Here is a 14713-nt window from a genome sequence, read left to right as displayed (position 1 = left end):
ATGCGCAAAATGCCTAGTCGTGGGCTGGAGGAGTCGACATTTGATGTGCTTAATCACGCAGTTCGAGGTACCGACGCCCGAAATTAGTAACCGCGGGCTGGAGGAGTCGACACTTGATGTGCTTAGTCGTGCAGTCCGAGGTGCCAATGCACGAAATGCCTAGACGCGGGCTCGAAGAGTCGACGCTCGATGTATGTATGTAGTCGCACAGTCGGAGGCGCCAATGCACCAAATGCTTAGGCGAGGGTCCGAGATGTCCGCGCACAATGTGCTTGATCGCTGAGTTGGAGACTCCCATGCGCGAAATGCTTAGCGGCGGGTCAGAGGATTGCGGGCGCAATGTGCTTGCTCATGAATTCTGAAACATCGGTGCTGAAAGGCTTAGCCGCATGTCCGGATTTCTCGCGAAAATCTTGGTCACGATATCCGCGTCGCTGATGCTCGGTATGCTTAGCCGCGAGTCTGAGACGTCCACAAATGCAGGAATCATCCACGCTACTGCGATGTCCGTGTAGCGCCCGTTTTTACACGTTGAGATTACAGCCAGTGGAGACTTCCAGACTCGCGAAGTGCAAAGAGCCGAGTAGACGACGCGAGCGCCGGACCAATGGCAAACCGTGCTGGAGTCTTAGTGGCGGGCGCGGCCAATCGCAGACTCTGGCATGAACTTGAATCATCTGCTTTTTATGTGCTTGTTTCTGTATGGAAGAGGTAGCTGAAGCGGCAGATTTGAAGACAGAAATACGCTTTCCAACGAAACCAAGATGGTGGCGCTCGATTGCGCCATTCCGGAGATATTGTGGCTTGAAAAATGCTGTTCCTTCTTGATTTCCACGAAATTTTTCGCCACCTTGGCTGATAAAGTAAATATATTAGAGCACTTCTACGTGGTTTGCAGTGATGATATTTCGGAATCAGATAGAAAAAGAGTAATAGAAATTGAAAATGCGATTTTAAAAAATTCGATTTTTCGGCCATTTTTCGCTATGCGAAAGCCGCGATCACCTTAACGAAGAATGGGGCATCTGTGCTTATTCAACTTGTTTATTGAATGAAACACTTTAACAGATAAAACATTTAGCAGATGAAATGAACAGTGAAGCTATGGACAGCTTGGTGGGGGGGGGGGGGGGGAGGTGGGGTGAGCTCTTTATTGAAATACAGAATTAACCGTGAATTAGAATTAAATTTGCGCTTATCTTCATCTTCTATATTAACAATAATATAGAACAGCAGGTATAAGAAAAAGCACTTGCATCTCATCATAATACGTGTTTATTGCAATGTTTTAGAAGGTACTAACTTATACAGAGCTTCCTCCTTGCACCACAGCAGTAAGTTACTGCTCCAAAGCATTGTTCCTCTAGAAGCATATATTTTTGCTCCACACTGCAATTTTTCCTGCACCGAAAGCTGTTCCCAAAGGCCAAGTGTCACTTCAGGATCGCTGGAATTGGGTAAATGCCATAATCAGACATTCTGAGCTGTGATTGAAGCTTGAAAACCTTCCTCCGAATTAAATCTTTCTTCCGAATTATTGGCCTGCAAAATGTGTGTTATCAGCAGGAGAGTTAACACTTTACTAGTTCAGCAAACACTTTCTCACGGTGTCTGCCACTTACTACTTGCAGGGCCACACGAACAACAAGGGCATCCCCCTGGAGGCATCCTTCAGTCCAGACTCGCAATTTGTGTTCAGCGGCTCGACGGATGGCCGGGTGCACGTGTGGAGCACGGCGGAAGGAGGCACGCGCACTGCGGTGCTCAGCTGCGACCACACGGGGCCTGTCCACTGCGTCCAATTCAACCCCAAGTACATGATGCTGGTCTCTGCCTGCACGAACATGGTGAGCACCCCCACGGTGGGGCCACAGACCTCCTTTCCGGGGCTCGCAGAGTTCTCGGGCGGCTGGTCGACAATCCATCTTTTCTGAGACTTGGGGTGTTAGAGGTGGAGAGAAAGCTGAACCACACGGTTGCATCAGTTTACTGGAGAAAAAAAAGAAAATCAGAAGAGCCCCTCCATCCCCCATGTCTATTACTCTGTGTGGCCCTCAATCTACAATGATATTAATAAAAGAAAACTTCACATCCTTTGGGCTGCATCTTGTCCCGAAGTAGTAATCATCATTTGTCTTGCTTGCGTTTCTTTTCTTGAACAAAACTGTGCACTCACTACTTTCCTGTCAAGAAAGCTATGTCATGCTGCTAAAGCACATGCCATTCCTAACTTGGAAGTACAGAGCATACAGTGTTAAGGAAAGGCACTCGAGATAGATGACGATTATTGCTTGGGGACATGGTACGGCCCAAAGGGTGCAATTTTTTTGAGTGCTGATTTAAGGGGGGACATGGCAATGGAAGTGGTCAAATTGTCAAAATTATCGATTTTCTGATTTACTATTTTTTTTCGTGATCCACGGACCTTTATTTATCATGTGGTGAAGTATCATAACAAAATATGCAGCAGAAATCGAGAAAACAGCACTTTCCTAGAGTGATGTCATCAAAAATTACGATAAAATTGGGCTTCGGAAGGCCCCGTTGCACCGTGGATCGCCCGGCTATGCGTTGACGCAGCGCCGCCATCTTGGTATCATCGTAAAGAGGAGAGATCAGAGCTAAAGATAGCTGGAGCGACGTTTTCTCCACCGAAAAACAAATTAGCAAATGCAAACTTAAAAAAAAAAAGGCAAATGCAGCATTGCGTTTGGGCGCAGTAGTCACATGGGGCACGGGGCGCGCTCCTGTTGGCTGTTGTAGATTTGAATTGCGGACGAACCTCTCTCGCACGCGTTTGCGTAGCAGCGAGCTGCACGTTCCGGTCAACATGATTGACGATCGTGGCAGTTTACGCAACTTTTCTGTGATGAGCCCTAAAAGAATCAAGTTCCGAATGGCTCACATGTACGGAAGACCACGAAAGGCGTTGAAAAGAGGGAGAAAACTATTCATAGAAGTGGATGCTGCCGAGCTTCTTGACGAGGCACAATTGGCGCCTGTGAGTGACCGGGAAAGCGCTCCTGCGTGCGGTGCTGAAGACGTGTCTGCGAGCGATGGTGAAAGTGCATTCACGAGCGGTGGTGACAGCGCATCCACAAGCGATCGTGAAGGCTTGTCCATGAACGATGGTGACGGTGCATCCACATGTGATCGTGACGGCAATGCGACATTGGCGGAGCAGAAGCTTTTGCATCAAATATTCAACTGCTGATTTCAGCTCCAGCTCACTAATAAAGAGGTTGCACAACAAGAGACATGAGCGGACATTTTGAATGCACTGTCATCTACCTCTACACGACGGATGAATGCACAATCAACAAGGCAACTAAGGTGTACAAAACTGCTGCAAGAATGCAAAAGACTACTTCACAATGTAAGGAAAATGTGTCCTCACAGGCAAAGGACTACCTCCCGGGCGGGTTTTAGGTGTTAAAAGTAAAGATTTAAATGTTTACCACAAACGAAACTTTGAGCTCCATTTTGTCAGCTTTCATTTTTTGTGCAGTTGCTTTCAGTCATCCCAGTGCCATTTCACAGCGAATGAAGACAAAATGATTGTCTTTTGCACTTAGATCCTGAGACATTGATGAGTGCAATAGAGCTGTCCACATTTAACATGCACCGAATAAAAAAATTTGTGTTTTTTTGCAAAAGTCGTTAGTAAGACAATACGCATAGGAAGTTAAAAAATATCTTAATGCTCATTTTGGCATTTAAAAATAAACCGATTGCTTTATTGCACAGAATGGGCCTTTGTGAACATGCAAATGTGAAAATCTTGGTGAACTCATGTGTAATTAATTAATTAATTTGGGGATGACCATTAGAATCTGTCAGTTGTTGTAACTCAAGAACTATAATAGATAGCACAAAACTAATTTCTGTTGTGACATCAGCATAACAAATCACACCTGCGTGCCAAATTTCACCTATTTATTCCCATAAATAAAAAAGTTCTGATTGCCAAGTCCTGGCGGGATGTGGGTTCTAAAATGTTTTTCTTTCTTAAGTTCAATCTGAGCTAAACCTCACTGTCTCAATCAGTTTTTCATCCTGATTTCAAATCTGTAATTAGTTTTTTTTTTTAGCTAATCTGGTTCAGAAAGTATTAAAGTCTGAAAATAAACTTAATGGGTACTTCTTACGTGGCTTTTTGGCACTTTCGCATTGCTAAACACAAGAAGTAAGTACATGATGCTAATGCCAAAGACTTGAAGTCAAGTTATGTTTATTTGCTTGAAAGCATTCTAAAGGTAAGAAAGCAGACCAACATTTACTGTGAATATTTCTTCTTATTTTCACTCATTATTTTTATTGTAATTTGAGAAATGGTGCTAGAGTAACAGAAATAGCATCACCGCCTAGACCTCTGAGCCAGCTTACCAAAAACAGCTTGTGCTTCAGCATTGTCGGCATCAGATTCCTTTTAGTTGGTGGCCACTTCCTTGCAGAAGCCTGCATGACGGAAGCATCTTTGAATTGTGGTAGCTTCAACTTCATCCCACGAGTGGGCTAAGCTGTGAATGGCAGAAAGGAGGCCTATGGTGTACTCTTCGTCCTTGTCTATACACAGTAGCATTCCTTCTCGGGCATTCTCCAACTTTGCTCTTGCCAAATATTGTAATGGTTGGTGGTCTATCTGTATTGTGAACTAGTCAATTCTTTTGACAATGGCACGCCGACAATATTGCCGCACCCTGTCGCTTCTAATGTTGGGGTTGTGTTGAGGAATCCCAAATCTTCGACAGCCACACAGCTAGCTGCAAAAGTTGTTTTGCGTGTCGGTTCACAATCTTTGTATGCTTTCAGCATATTCACGTAGAACAACTATTTCTTATGTCCGAGGTCCAAGAGATAATCAATGTCATTTTGTCTTGCGACAACACGAAAAGGGCCTTTCCAATGTAGCAGCAATCTGTTGTGGCTTGTTGGTAGAAGAATGAGTGCCTTATCTCCCACCTTTAGCTGTCGGCGTGAAGCGCATAAGTTATAGTGCTTCTTTTAATACTTTGGTGCCTCCTGGAGTTTCTTATGAGCAAGCATTGTTGTTGCCTCCAGCTTTTCTCTCAACTCTAGAATATATTTGTAAGTGGTCTTCACTTTGCTGTTGAGGTTATCATCCGTCCACAGTTCCTTCATCACGGTGAGAGGGCCACGTACATGACGCCCGTAGAGTAACTCAGAGGGTGAGAAGCCCAGGCTGTCCTCTGGCACCTCATGATAAGCAAAAAGCAGAGGAGCCAAATCATTCTCCCAGGATTTAGGCTTTTCCTGGCACATCTTCCTTAACATCTGCTTGAGGGTGTCATTGAAACATTCGACCAACCCATTACTCATTGGGTGGTATGGAGTCGTTCGCATTTGTCTGATTGACAATAAGTCATTGACGTCTCTCATTAAACCTGACGTGAATGACGAACCTCAATCACAGATTATTTCATGTGGGAAACCGACCCGTGAGAAAATCTGCAATAAGCCCTGCACAACGGATGCTAAATCAATTTTGGCCCAAGAAGTACCGCGTCTGGATGCCTCGTCGCAAAGTCTACCACTATCGGGATATTTCGCTTACCAGTAAGGGATGGGGGTGACAACGGGCCGATTATGTCGACGGCAACCCTTCCAGAGGGCATATCAATAATAGGCATTTTGCCCAACCCCACTTTTCCTGCCTTGCCTTGTGGCCCGGTTCGCTGGCATACGTCACATGAACTCACAAATCTGTTGACATCTGCTTGGATTCCAGGCCAATATAACGCTTCTAGAATCCTGTCAGTAGTTTGTTTAGTGCCTTGGTGTCCAGCTTGTGCGCTTTCATGTGCAGTCTTTATTATCTGTTGATGTAATGCTGAGGAAACTACCTACTACTTGTTCGAATTCCCTACCCCTCGACAGCTTATATTGCCTATATAAAACTTCCTTTGAGAGGTGAAATTTCCATTTGCTTCCTCTCCGGCTGAATTCTCGGCCTGTCATCCGAAAGCAGGTTTGCAGACTGGCATCCTTCCCTTGTGCCTTTTTAAGGTCTTCCTTGGTCACGCCCCTCTTCTCTAGGCTAGTCCTTGGCATATTCGTACCTTTCTCGCTTTTAGAAAAGGCGAGAACGTCCTTCTCCTGCCGGTCAAATGGTTCTGAAGGCTGCATTTGATATAAACCCCGTGGTACCTGTACTTCAGGAAACTTCCACGTAGAGAATTCGGATCACCCGGTTCACGAGCTCCTATAGTATTTCCCAGAATTACATCACAAGTAGGTGATTCCATACACCTCACCAGTGTACCTCCCATAAAATAAGGTGATGACAACGTGACGCGGGCCTTGGGAAGAATGTGGATCTTTTTGTCAATCAGTATCACGGACCGTTGCTCGCTGGTGAAAGCTTCCTGGGGAACCAGGCTACGGCATACCACGACGGTATTGCTGCCTGTGTTCCGCAGAACTGTAACTCCGTATCCATTTAACACTCCCCCTGTCACAGGCATATTACTGGGATGATTATCTTCCTTGTATCTGCCATGCATTGTGCTGACCAGGTCTTTGTGAGGAGTCCGTGCATCACTTTAGTCTCCTGGCATCCCTCTGGCCGGCATATGTTCGGCATCGGCTATTTCAGGCCTAGGTTTGGTATTGCGTGGGGTGTTGCCTCCTGAACAAGACGTTCGAACCTGCCTCGACCCTTTCTCTGGGCACTGTTTGGCCTCATGACCGTGTCGACGGCAATTGGGGCAAAATGTTTTTGTTTTCGCCCTACGGTTTGGAGCCGTATGTCCTGCCTTACCACATAAGAAGCACATCGAAGTTGTATCCCCACCATTCCGGCGAATTTTCTGACTCGGAGTGTGCTTCATTTCTGAATCTTCTTTAAAGTGATACAAGTTTCTTTGTTGCTGGGCATTCGTAAATGTATCAGCTGCTTTTGTAGCAGCACACGAGGTACGGCAATCCCGCTCGCGGATAAACGTCACAAGTTTTTTATTGCAGTTAGCTAGGAACTGTTCCATCATGACCAACTCGGCCAGGCCCTGGAACGTTTGAGGGGCCTTGATAGTTTATCCACCTATCGTAGTAACCTCTAATCCTAGCTGCATGTTGCGTCGCAGACTCTCCGTTCTGAGGCTTGGAGGTGAAGAACTTTCGCGATAAGCTTCTGCCGTGAAGCGAAAACGTTGCAGCCAAGCTATTTTAACTTTGCCATACTCTAAACAGTTCTGTGGAGACAGTCTCCCATGCACCTTCAATGCTTCCCCCTTGAGGCACCTGCTCAGTGCAATGGTCCACTGCGATTTGTCCCAGCCTTGGCTGGTGGCGACGCACTCAAATCTTTGGAGGTAAACGTCCAGATCGTCTCGGGCGTCCTCAAACTGCGGGAGAAACTTGTGCATATTTATCATTTGTGAATGAACCGCTTGTGCAGTTTCAGGGGATTCTCTCACCTGTGGTCTGTCCCCTCGGGCTGCGTCCATTTCGGCGAGCTTAATGCGTAGCTGACGGCTGTGTTCAGACGTCGCCTCGCTCGGCAGCAAGCCGTTCATGCTCCTCAGTGACCTCGCGCTCCACTGCCCTCGCATCGTGATGACGCTTTTCTGCGTCCATTACCCACTCTCAGTTCCGCCCCCAATAAGCCTAAGCATTCCCCAAGTTCCATTAATGACCGAGTGTCCATCGTCTGGATTAAGTGCTTGTCCGACGGAGAATAGCTTCCTCCTGTCGTGGATGCCAGTGTGTCACGGTGTAGATCTTTTCACCGTACTAGGTCCTTTAACGTGGTCCATTCATATCGATTTAGGAATTACGAAGCGTAGGCTCTCTGTAGCACACACACACACAAACAATGCTTTATAAAATTTGACGACACATAACTGCTGACAAAGGTTAATATGGATTATTTAAAGTATGAAGTCTCTAAACAGTCTGCAGACTACAGAATCAAATGATTAAAGTTCACGCATCACCATATTGTTTGGTGTGGTGCGTCGGACGAGGTCACGGTTGTAATAGTGCACACGACAAGTGGGCTGCTGCTTAGGCACCCCAGCTGGAGTCTGGAGGCTAGACGACGTGGCAGGAACGTAAGCCAGGAGGTAAAGTCGCAAGCATAGAAGTTGGGGTTGGTGCTCCATTGGACAGCTTGCAGACAAACGCCAGCTGCAAACGTTGAGCTGTATGCTTAGGAACACCAGACATAGGCAGGAGCCCAGACCCATGGGCCAACGGCCTGCTTCTTCCACCATGGGTCTTCTTTGCTCTGATTCCTGTATCACCAAGGCTCTCTCCCACGTTCCATGCTCGCACCACGAGGCTGTCCGGAGGTTCTCCTTCTTTTTTTATTTTTCACCTTTTTCTGGTGCAATTGCAACGATCATGCACACACCTTCGTTGTCGTCTGCGCCTTTCCAACGCAGCATGTGCACTCATGACAACTCCGTAACTTCCTGCTACATTTATGATCCGCGGTAAAGGCATTTTCACAGAATGTACGTTTTCAGCAGAAAACAATAAGTGTTTCTTCCAGGGTAAAACAAATATTTGAAGGCAAAGATGAAGTTAAGAATGACTGTGCTATAAGGTACATGTATCAGTTTGTTGAATGTACGAAGAATGTGGTATATAGGATCCCCATGACATGCAGGCATATGTACATCGGCCAAACCGGCAGATGCGTTGACGCAAGTGAACACTTGTCTAGTTTAAAAGGACGCTCTAGCACACGTTTGGCCTTGAATTGTAACGAGTGGGCATGCACACCCTGCTTTAACAACACAGCCATTCTATTCAAGCATTGTAATAAAACGTCAAGGGAAATTGTGGAAGTATTTTACATTTCTAAGCAAGCAGAAGCTTGTGCGAGTCACCCGCACATTGCTGTGTTAAAGAGATGTTGCTACTTTCCTCATATCTATAAATTCCAGACAATTCACAGAATCGCTATATGCACCCTAGATGCAATCCTGAGATGTTTTACGCAGATCTGCATGGTACCCAAGTTTGATGTTTCCGAAAAAATAAAACCAGTTGTTAGAAAGTGCTTGTCCTTGTGTACCTATCTTTGTCCCAGCTTGTATAGCACATAGTTTCACGATGAAACTATGCCACGTAAGCTGGCTCGCAGTGATGTTTCACATGTGATAGGACTAGTCACGGGGCACTGGGATACAAATTTTGCCGGTGTTGACTACGCGATGAACCAATGAGAACACTGATATGCCTCTAAGAGCCATGCCAATACCTTCCTGTTCAGTGGTGAAGCCGTTCCTGGACGCGGACTCGGACATGCCTTGTGTAAGATTGCATGGAGAAAAAAAGAAAAGAGGTTTTCACGCTGAACAAAATTGGAATATTGCAGCCGGAAAACCCACATAACCTTTCAGGTGTTGCTAAAGTAACAACAAACCCTTGAAGCACAGAAATCCTCACATGGGCATGATGTGCGCATGTGGTCAGTGGGATTGCAGAAACAATGGGGTCTTGACAATCGAATTTTGTGGTGATACCAATAGTTTTAAGTCAGTAAGCTTCCCGCCATGACGTTACTACTGGCAGTTACAACTGAAGGGACTGATATGCACCTGTGTACCGCCTTAATGCTACTGCTGTGTGAACACGACTGAGGTGCACACTTGCGAAAAGAGGGGGAAGGCGCCCTTACAGAACCAGTCTTCTTTTAAATATCTAGGCCTGAATTTAAGTGTGGGACATTTACATGAGAATATGCCGTATTTATTCAAATCTAGGCCAATAGTTTTTCCCAAATAATCGTATACATAACTCTAGGGTCAGCTTAGCTTTGAGGACTTTATAAAACGCACCTGTTTGTAACTGAAAATGATAAATATTGTCTATAGCAGCACCATCTAGAAAAGTCAGTATCGCAGCCGCTACTAGCTGGGCCAGTAGCCAACTGAAGTACACAAGCGATGTGATTGCTTTGACCTGTGTCGTATCAAAGCTGGTTCTATGGTATCCGTGTGCAGCGTGGTGTTATTGTAATGGCACACTATAGTGCTGCTTTCAAACGAAAACTTGTGCTAGCTGCAGAGGCATAGTAAGCCAGGCAGGACTTCAGCATCGATGAGAGAAACGTCCGTCGGTGGAAGTGGCAACGGGAGACACTTTTGCGTGTGCCACACGCGACGAGGAGATGACAGTGATAAGGAAGATAAGTGCGCAATAACAGAGAGGAGCTGTTCACCAAGAGTGCGCCCCGTTTTGAGGCGTGCGATGCCGCGCTGTCTGCGCATGCATGGGTGCATGTACGCGAGCTTGCGCGTCTGCAAGTGTACGTGTGGTCTGGGCTATAGGGATGAGGCTAACGGTGGTAAAGACGTAGAGTGAGCTCGGCATGTTCATATTATATAAATGCTGTTATCATTTTGTGGATGCTGTGCTCAATTTTTTTGTTCAGCCTACATTCGAAGTACCTTTTTTTATTTTTTTCTGGCATGGACATTCGGGAGTCGACTTAGAATAGGGGCCAGCCTACATGCGAGTAAATACGGTACTACAGTTAGCATTTAATGGGGCAGATTAGTTCTGCAGAGCTCCACAACATGGAAGAAATTCGTAGTGTGACTGCCCCATAGAGGTGTTGGTTCTGGGCTTAATCCCCAGACTAGTAAGAATTTTTGATCTGTGAAGCTTTCTTACAGAAATCTTGTCTGGTTTTCCTTTTTTGCTTTGTGCTACTCACGAGTGGATGACAACTTTTTTTCTTTGAGTCACTTCTGCCACCTTGCTGATTTATGCGGATCTGATTTGTTTGTCATAGTCCTGCATCCCATCGCTAACTGGGGAAGTGGTGAATTTAGGCGTGGGCGATCATCCCGTGTTGCCGAGTTGCTTAGTAAGGGCAGCGGTGTGCACGGAGAATGACATGTTGTGTCCCATAGCAAGAAAGAGCTGTCCAAGTGTGACAGCGATGCACATTAGGTGCACATAAATTTCCGTTGTGCGAAGGTGAACTATGCAGGTGTCATCTGATCTCTGATTCCATGAATCTCTGATTGCCTGGTTTGAGGGCGTTCTACTCTCTATTTAAATATAAAATTAGGTGTGCATTTGATGTGAGTGCTCAAATGTTTTACTTGGAGCCTGTGAGAACTGGTACAGGTTAGATATGCGAGTTAGTATCGGGTAAATATTGCTAAATGAAGCATTAGTGTGTCTGGATATTCCTTCTGCCGCTTCTTTTGATTGAACCTGCTGAATAATTTGGTCAATTTAATTGGTGCCATTAGCCCTTTAAGGAGCTGCGTACATAATTTTGCACGACAAGATTTGTACATTAACAGCAAAAGTGTTGATGAAAGCAATGATATTTAAAATATGTCATCTACATCTCAAAACTCTTCTGACTGGAATTGTGCTGCAAGTTTTAGTGATGTGTGCAAATTGTTATATAAAATGAATGGGAAGATAGATGGCTGGGTGTTCTTGCTCAACGTATGTCATATGTAGTGGGTTCACTTCTTTCATTGTTTTTCATGAGGTGTTGCGCCAGGCATAACTTTCAAGTGGCTGGATAGGTTCGTTTCAAGCCTGCTAGATGAAATAGTTTATATTCTCATGTCTGATGTTTCTGCAGCGAATTTTTGCATGGAGTCAACACTCGGTAAACGTGACAAAACTCACTGAAGAAATGAAAATTCCTAATGTATTGTGCATCTGTATGCTTTACGATTCTAAAAATGTCAGAAATGTGGTAAAAGTAAGATTTTAATCAACAGAAGTAATTGGTGCTTGAAAGGGTTAAGGTCAAATTAAAGAATTCAGCTGTATGCAGAACACATTAAACGTGAAACAGAAATGCAGAAAGCGAATATAAAGCCATGTTGTTTTGTTCATGTTTGCAGGCCTTCTGGCTGCCAAGCATAGACGACAACTTGTGAAACCGAACCACTGCTGGGTGGCAGCACGACTGTTGCAAGGCCAGGAGGCTTACCGAACATTCTGTGGCAAAGGGTCCATCGCCGTGCTTGCCTCCTCGTCATTGTAGCCCGCTTTGCCGCCGTTTCTTAAGTTATTGGAGACTCGTGAGAAGAGAGTGGCCACTCGCTGCCCTGCCCCCCCTCCCCCCCAGCTTTCGTCAAGGATCGCTTGTGTCGCTGCTCGAATTCATCGATCTCAGCATCGTTCTTCGATATCTCCGAACTGCGCTCTTACACTGAACTCCGCTGGTCATCTTGGGGAAGGCCTTTGAGAGAGTTCTTGAGCAAACGCTCAGATTTGGTAAATCTAAATCTGGCAGACGAGAAAGTCTGCGCTTGTTTACAGCAGAAATGACTCTTGTGACATGACATGCTCTGGAACTTGATGACAGCGGAGTGAGGGATGCGACTTGTTTGGATTCAGCTGATTGAAATTAACTGCTTGAAAACCGATTCTCCACTGCGAGCCAAAAAAAAAGCCTGCTCCGAGTTGACCAGGGGTGTTAATGATGCAGCTCCATTTGAGGTGTACTGCTGTTTGACTAAAGTAAATATCCTAGTTCAAATGGTTAATGTGTGGCAGGAAGCTATCCAAAGGCTCAACATAAAGTTTACCTCATTCCTCGTATGATTTCCAGCTCCTGCATGCAACTGTCTGTTGCACTGTTTTTGTTACAGGCGAGCCTTGCACACGCATTATTTTAACCACTGTGCATTTGGTGGTTTTTCTCTCATGCTCATACATGTGACATTTTTGATGGGGGAAGAAGGGCTCTGCCCTTGTCAGTTTGGGGAAGTGTGTGTTTCGAGATGATTGACAGCTGTTTTTGTCACCAGTGCACCTCGGAAAGTGCTACATATGTAAGAGCGCAGAGACTGTGCCGTTTGCCTTTTCTATCGTTTTGTCAAAGGCTGGTTGCTGGCTGTTCCCCCTTGTTCTGTTTTTGTCCCTTGTTTTCAGCTTTTATCCCCCTGTTTCTTGTCACCATATCATTTGCATCAATGAAGGCTTCTTTTGTTGGTCTTGTGTTGTTGCGCTCCTTCCTCGTCGTCTGCCCCGTGGAGCACCTCTAGAGTCATCAGTTGTTTACCGTGGTATGCCTATAAAGACACACCTTTTTCTCATACGTCGTTACTGCGTGTCCATTTGCTACCAGACTGCTATTTGTAGACATATCTTGAGAGGTGCTAGAGATTTACAGGTTACACATTGATTATTACCAAGTCAATCAGTCCTGCATTGATACTTACAAAACCTGAGAGAGAGCGAAATAACTTTATTTAAATATCAGATGAAGATGGTCGCCCCCAATGGGCAGCGTCCTCAGTCCGGAATGCCATGGTCTGGAACTTTCAAATATAAAAAATTGAGACTGGTGGCAACATGACCTTTAAATTGTTGCATCAGTACACCATCACAACACGGATTTTGATTGTCCTCTCAGGGCTAGTTAACTGTTTTGCTGTAAACGAGGATTACATTGCGGGCAAAATTAACTGTAGTAAACTGGACGCAGTCTCTGAAAACTTTACATACATGCACACTACTTAAATAAGCACAAAGCACATTGAAATGGCAAAATCGCACCAACGCCATCAGTGTTGCAGTTTCGGGAACAAAATTTCAGCATTCATTTCCTCCACCAAGCAAATGCAAATAATTTTTTGTTTAAATTGATTTGGCATCCTGGCCCTGCAAAAGTGGATGCCCATCGAAGCTGTTGAAAACCACCACTGCAACAGCTGAGGGGAGTATGCAATGTTTTATTGCTTTAGAGGAATGTTACTAATGGTAATGTTGACAGCACGCTGCTGCCCATAGCAGTGCTGCAACAACCTTGAAATCTGTTGCCAGGCTGGTTATATTGTATGCGAAAGGCTCGGGACTTCACTCCCCACATTGAAAGCTGCCGTCGCTTTATGCAACACTAATCTTTACTGGGAACGTATGCGGAGAGCACTACATGCTTCGCATTGTAATCAGCAGTGTTTTATCATTTGGTTCGGATTATTGTTTAGGGCTTGTTCTTCTGAAACATAAACTGTTCTCTATGTTGTGTGGCCGATTCCAAAAAAATGCCTGCACTGTTCGCTTCATTTTGCCGAGTGCTTGTAGCCTCTGCCTTACGCAGGTATGAGCCATTGCAGACAATTTCTGCTAATGGACGGACATGACAAATGCCGACCACCGAGAGGCTAACAGCTTCGCTCTCAAAAGTGTTGAAGCTAGGGAAGTTGTCAATGGCGAGTCGGTTAAAAATTGCTGCTTGAGAGTGCAAAAGAACTACGCATGCGCAAGACGATGTGCACAGGCACTTGTTTCAACTCTCTATAGTTGGAGGGACACAGAAAATGTCTTTCCAGTGCATGCACAGGAGTTAGATTGACATACCAACAGTATCAAAGCCTGCGCATAAAATTAACTTAATAATATTTGGCTGGCATGCAAGCATAGTGATACAGCATCAATTGTGTTTTTCATTATTTTTAAATTGAAATTGTCTCTACTGTAAGTAGGACATCTCAAGGTAGCAGTTAGTTGGTTCACTTTAATGGTCGTTTACTAATTGCATAAGCTTGGAAAAAGGACAACACACAAGGAGTAACAGGAAGAAAGTACAAGTTCAGACTACCAAATGGTTTATTGGAACCTGGGGTGTTTGAACATACTATACCGTGAAGCCAAGCTTCTTTGTGCAAGGGGTAGTAATTAGTAAATAAGTTCCAAGACAAGCCATGCTGTTCTGCTGGTGCTCCTGCCTGGAATTGCTGTCTCATTGTTGAGG

The 14713-nt window shown here is 45.2% G+C and overlaps 1 protein-coding gene across 2 annotated transcripts in view; it reads left to right on the top strand.

Annotated features, from left to right (window-relative positions):
• The window catches only part of Wdr82 (WD repeat domain 82), a 50260-nt gene extending 37206 nt beyond the window's left edge, over nucleotides 1–13054 (top strand). For both annotated transcript variants that reach the window (XM_050172080.3, XM_050172081.3), the window contains exons 6-7: nucleotides 1632–1847; nucleotides 11853–13054. In XM_050172080.3, the coding sequence (XP_050028037.1) occupies nucleotides 1632–1847; nucleotides 11853–11888 (252 nt within the window). In that variant the 3' untranslated portion in view covers nucleotides 11889–13054. The remainder of the gene's footprint in view (nucleotides 1–1631; nucleotides 1848–11852) is intronic.
• The last annotated feature ends 1659 nt before the right edge of the window (nucleotides 13055–14713 follow it).

Source organism: Dermacentor andersoni, chromosome 6, assembly GCF_023375885.2.
Source record: "Dermacentor andersoni chromosome 6, qqDerAnde1_hic_scaffold, whole genome shotgun sequence".
Lineage (NCBI taxonomy): Eukaryota > Metazoa > Arthropoda > Arachnida > Ixodida > Ixodidae > Dermacentor > Dermacentor andersoni.
Note: the sequence above shows the minus strand (reverse complement) of the source record. Positions and strands in the feature narration are given on the sequence as shown.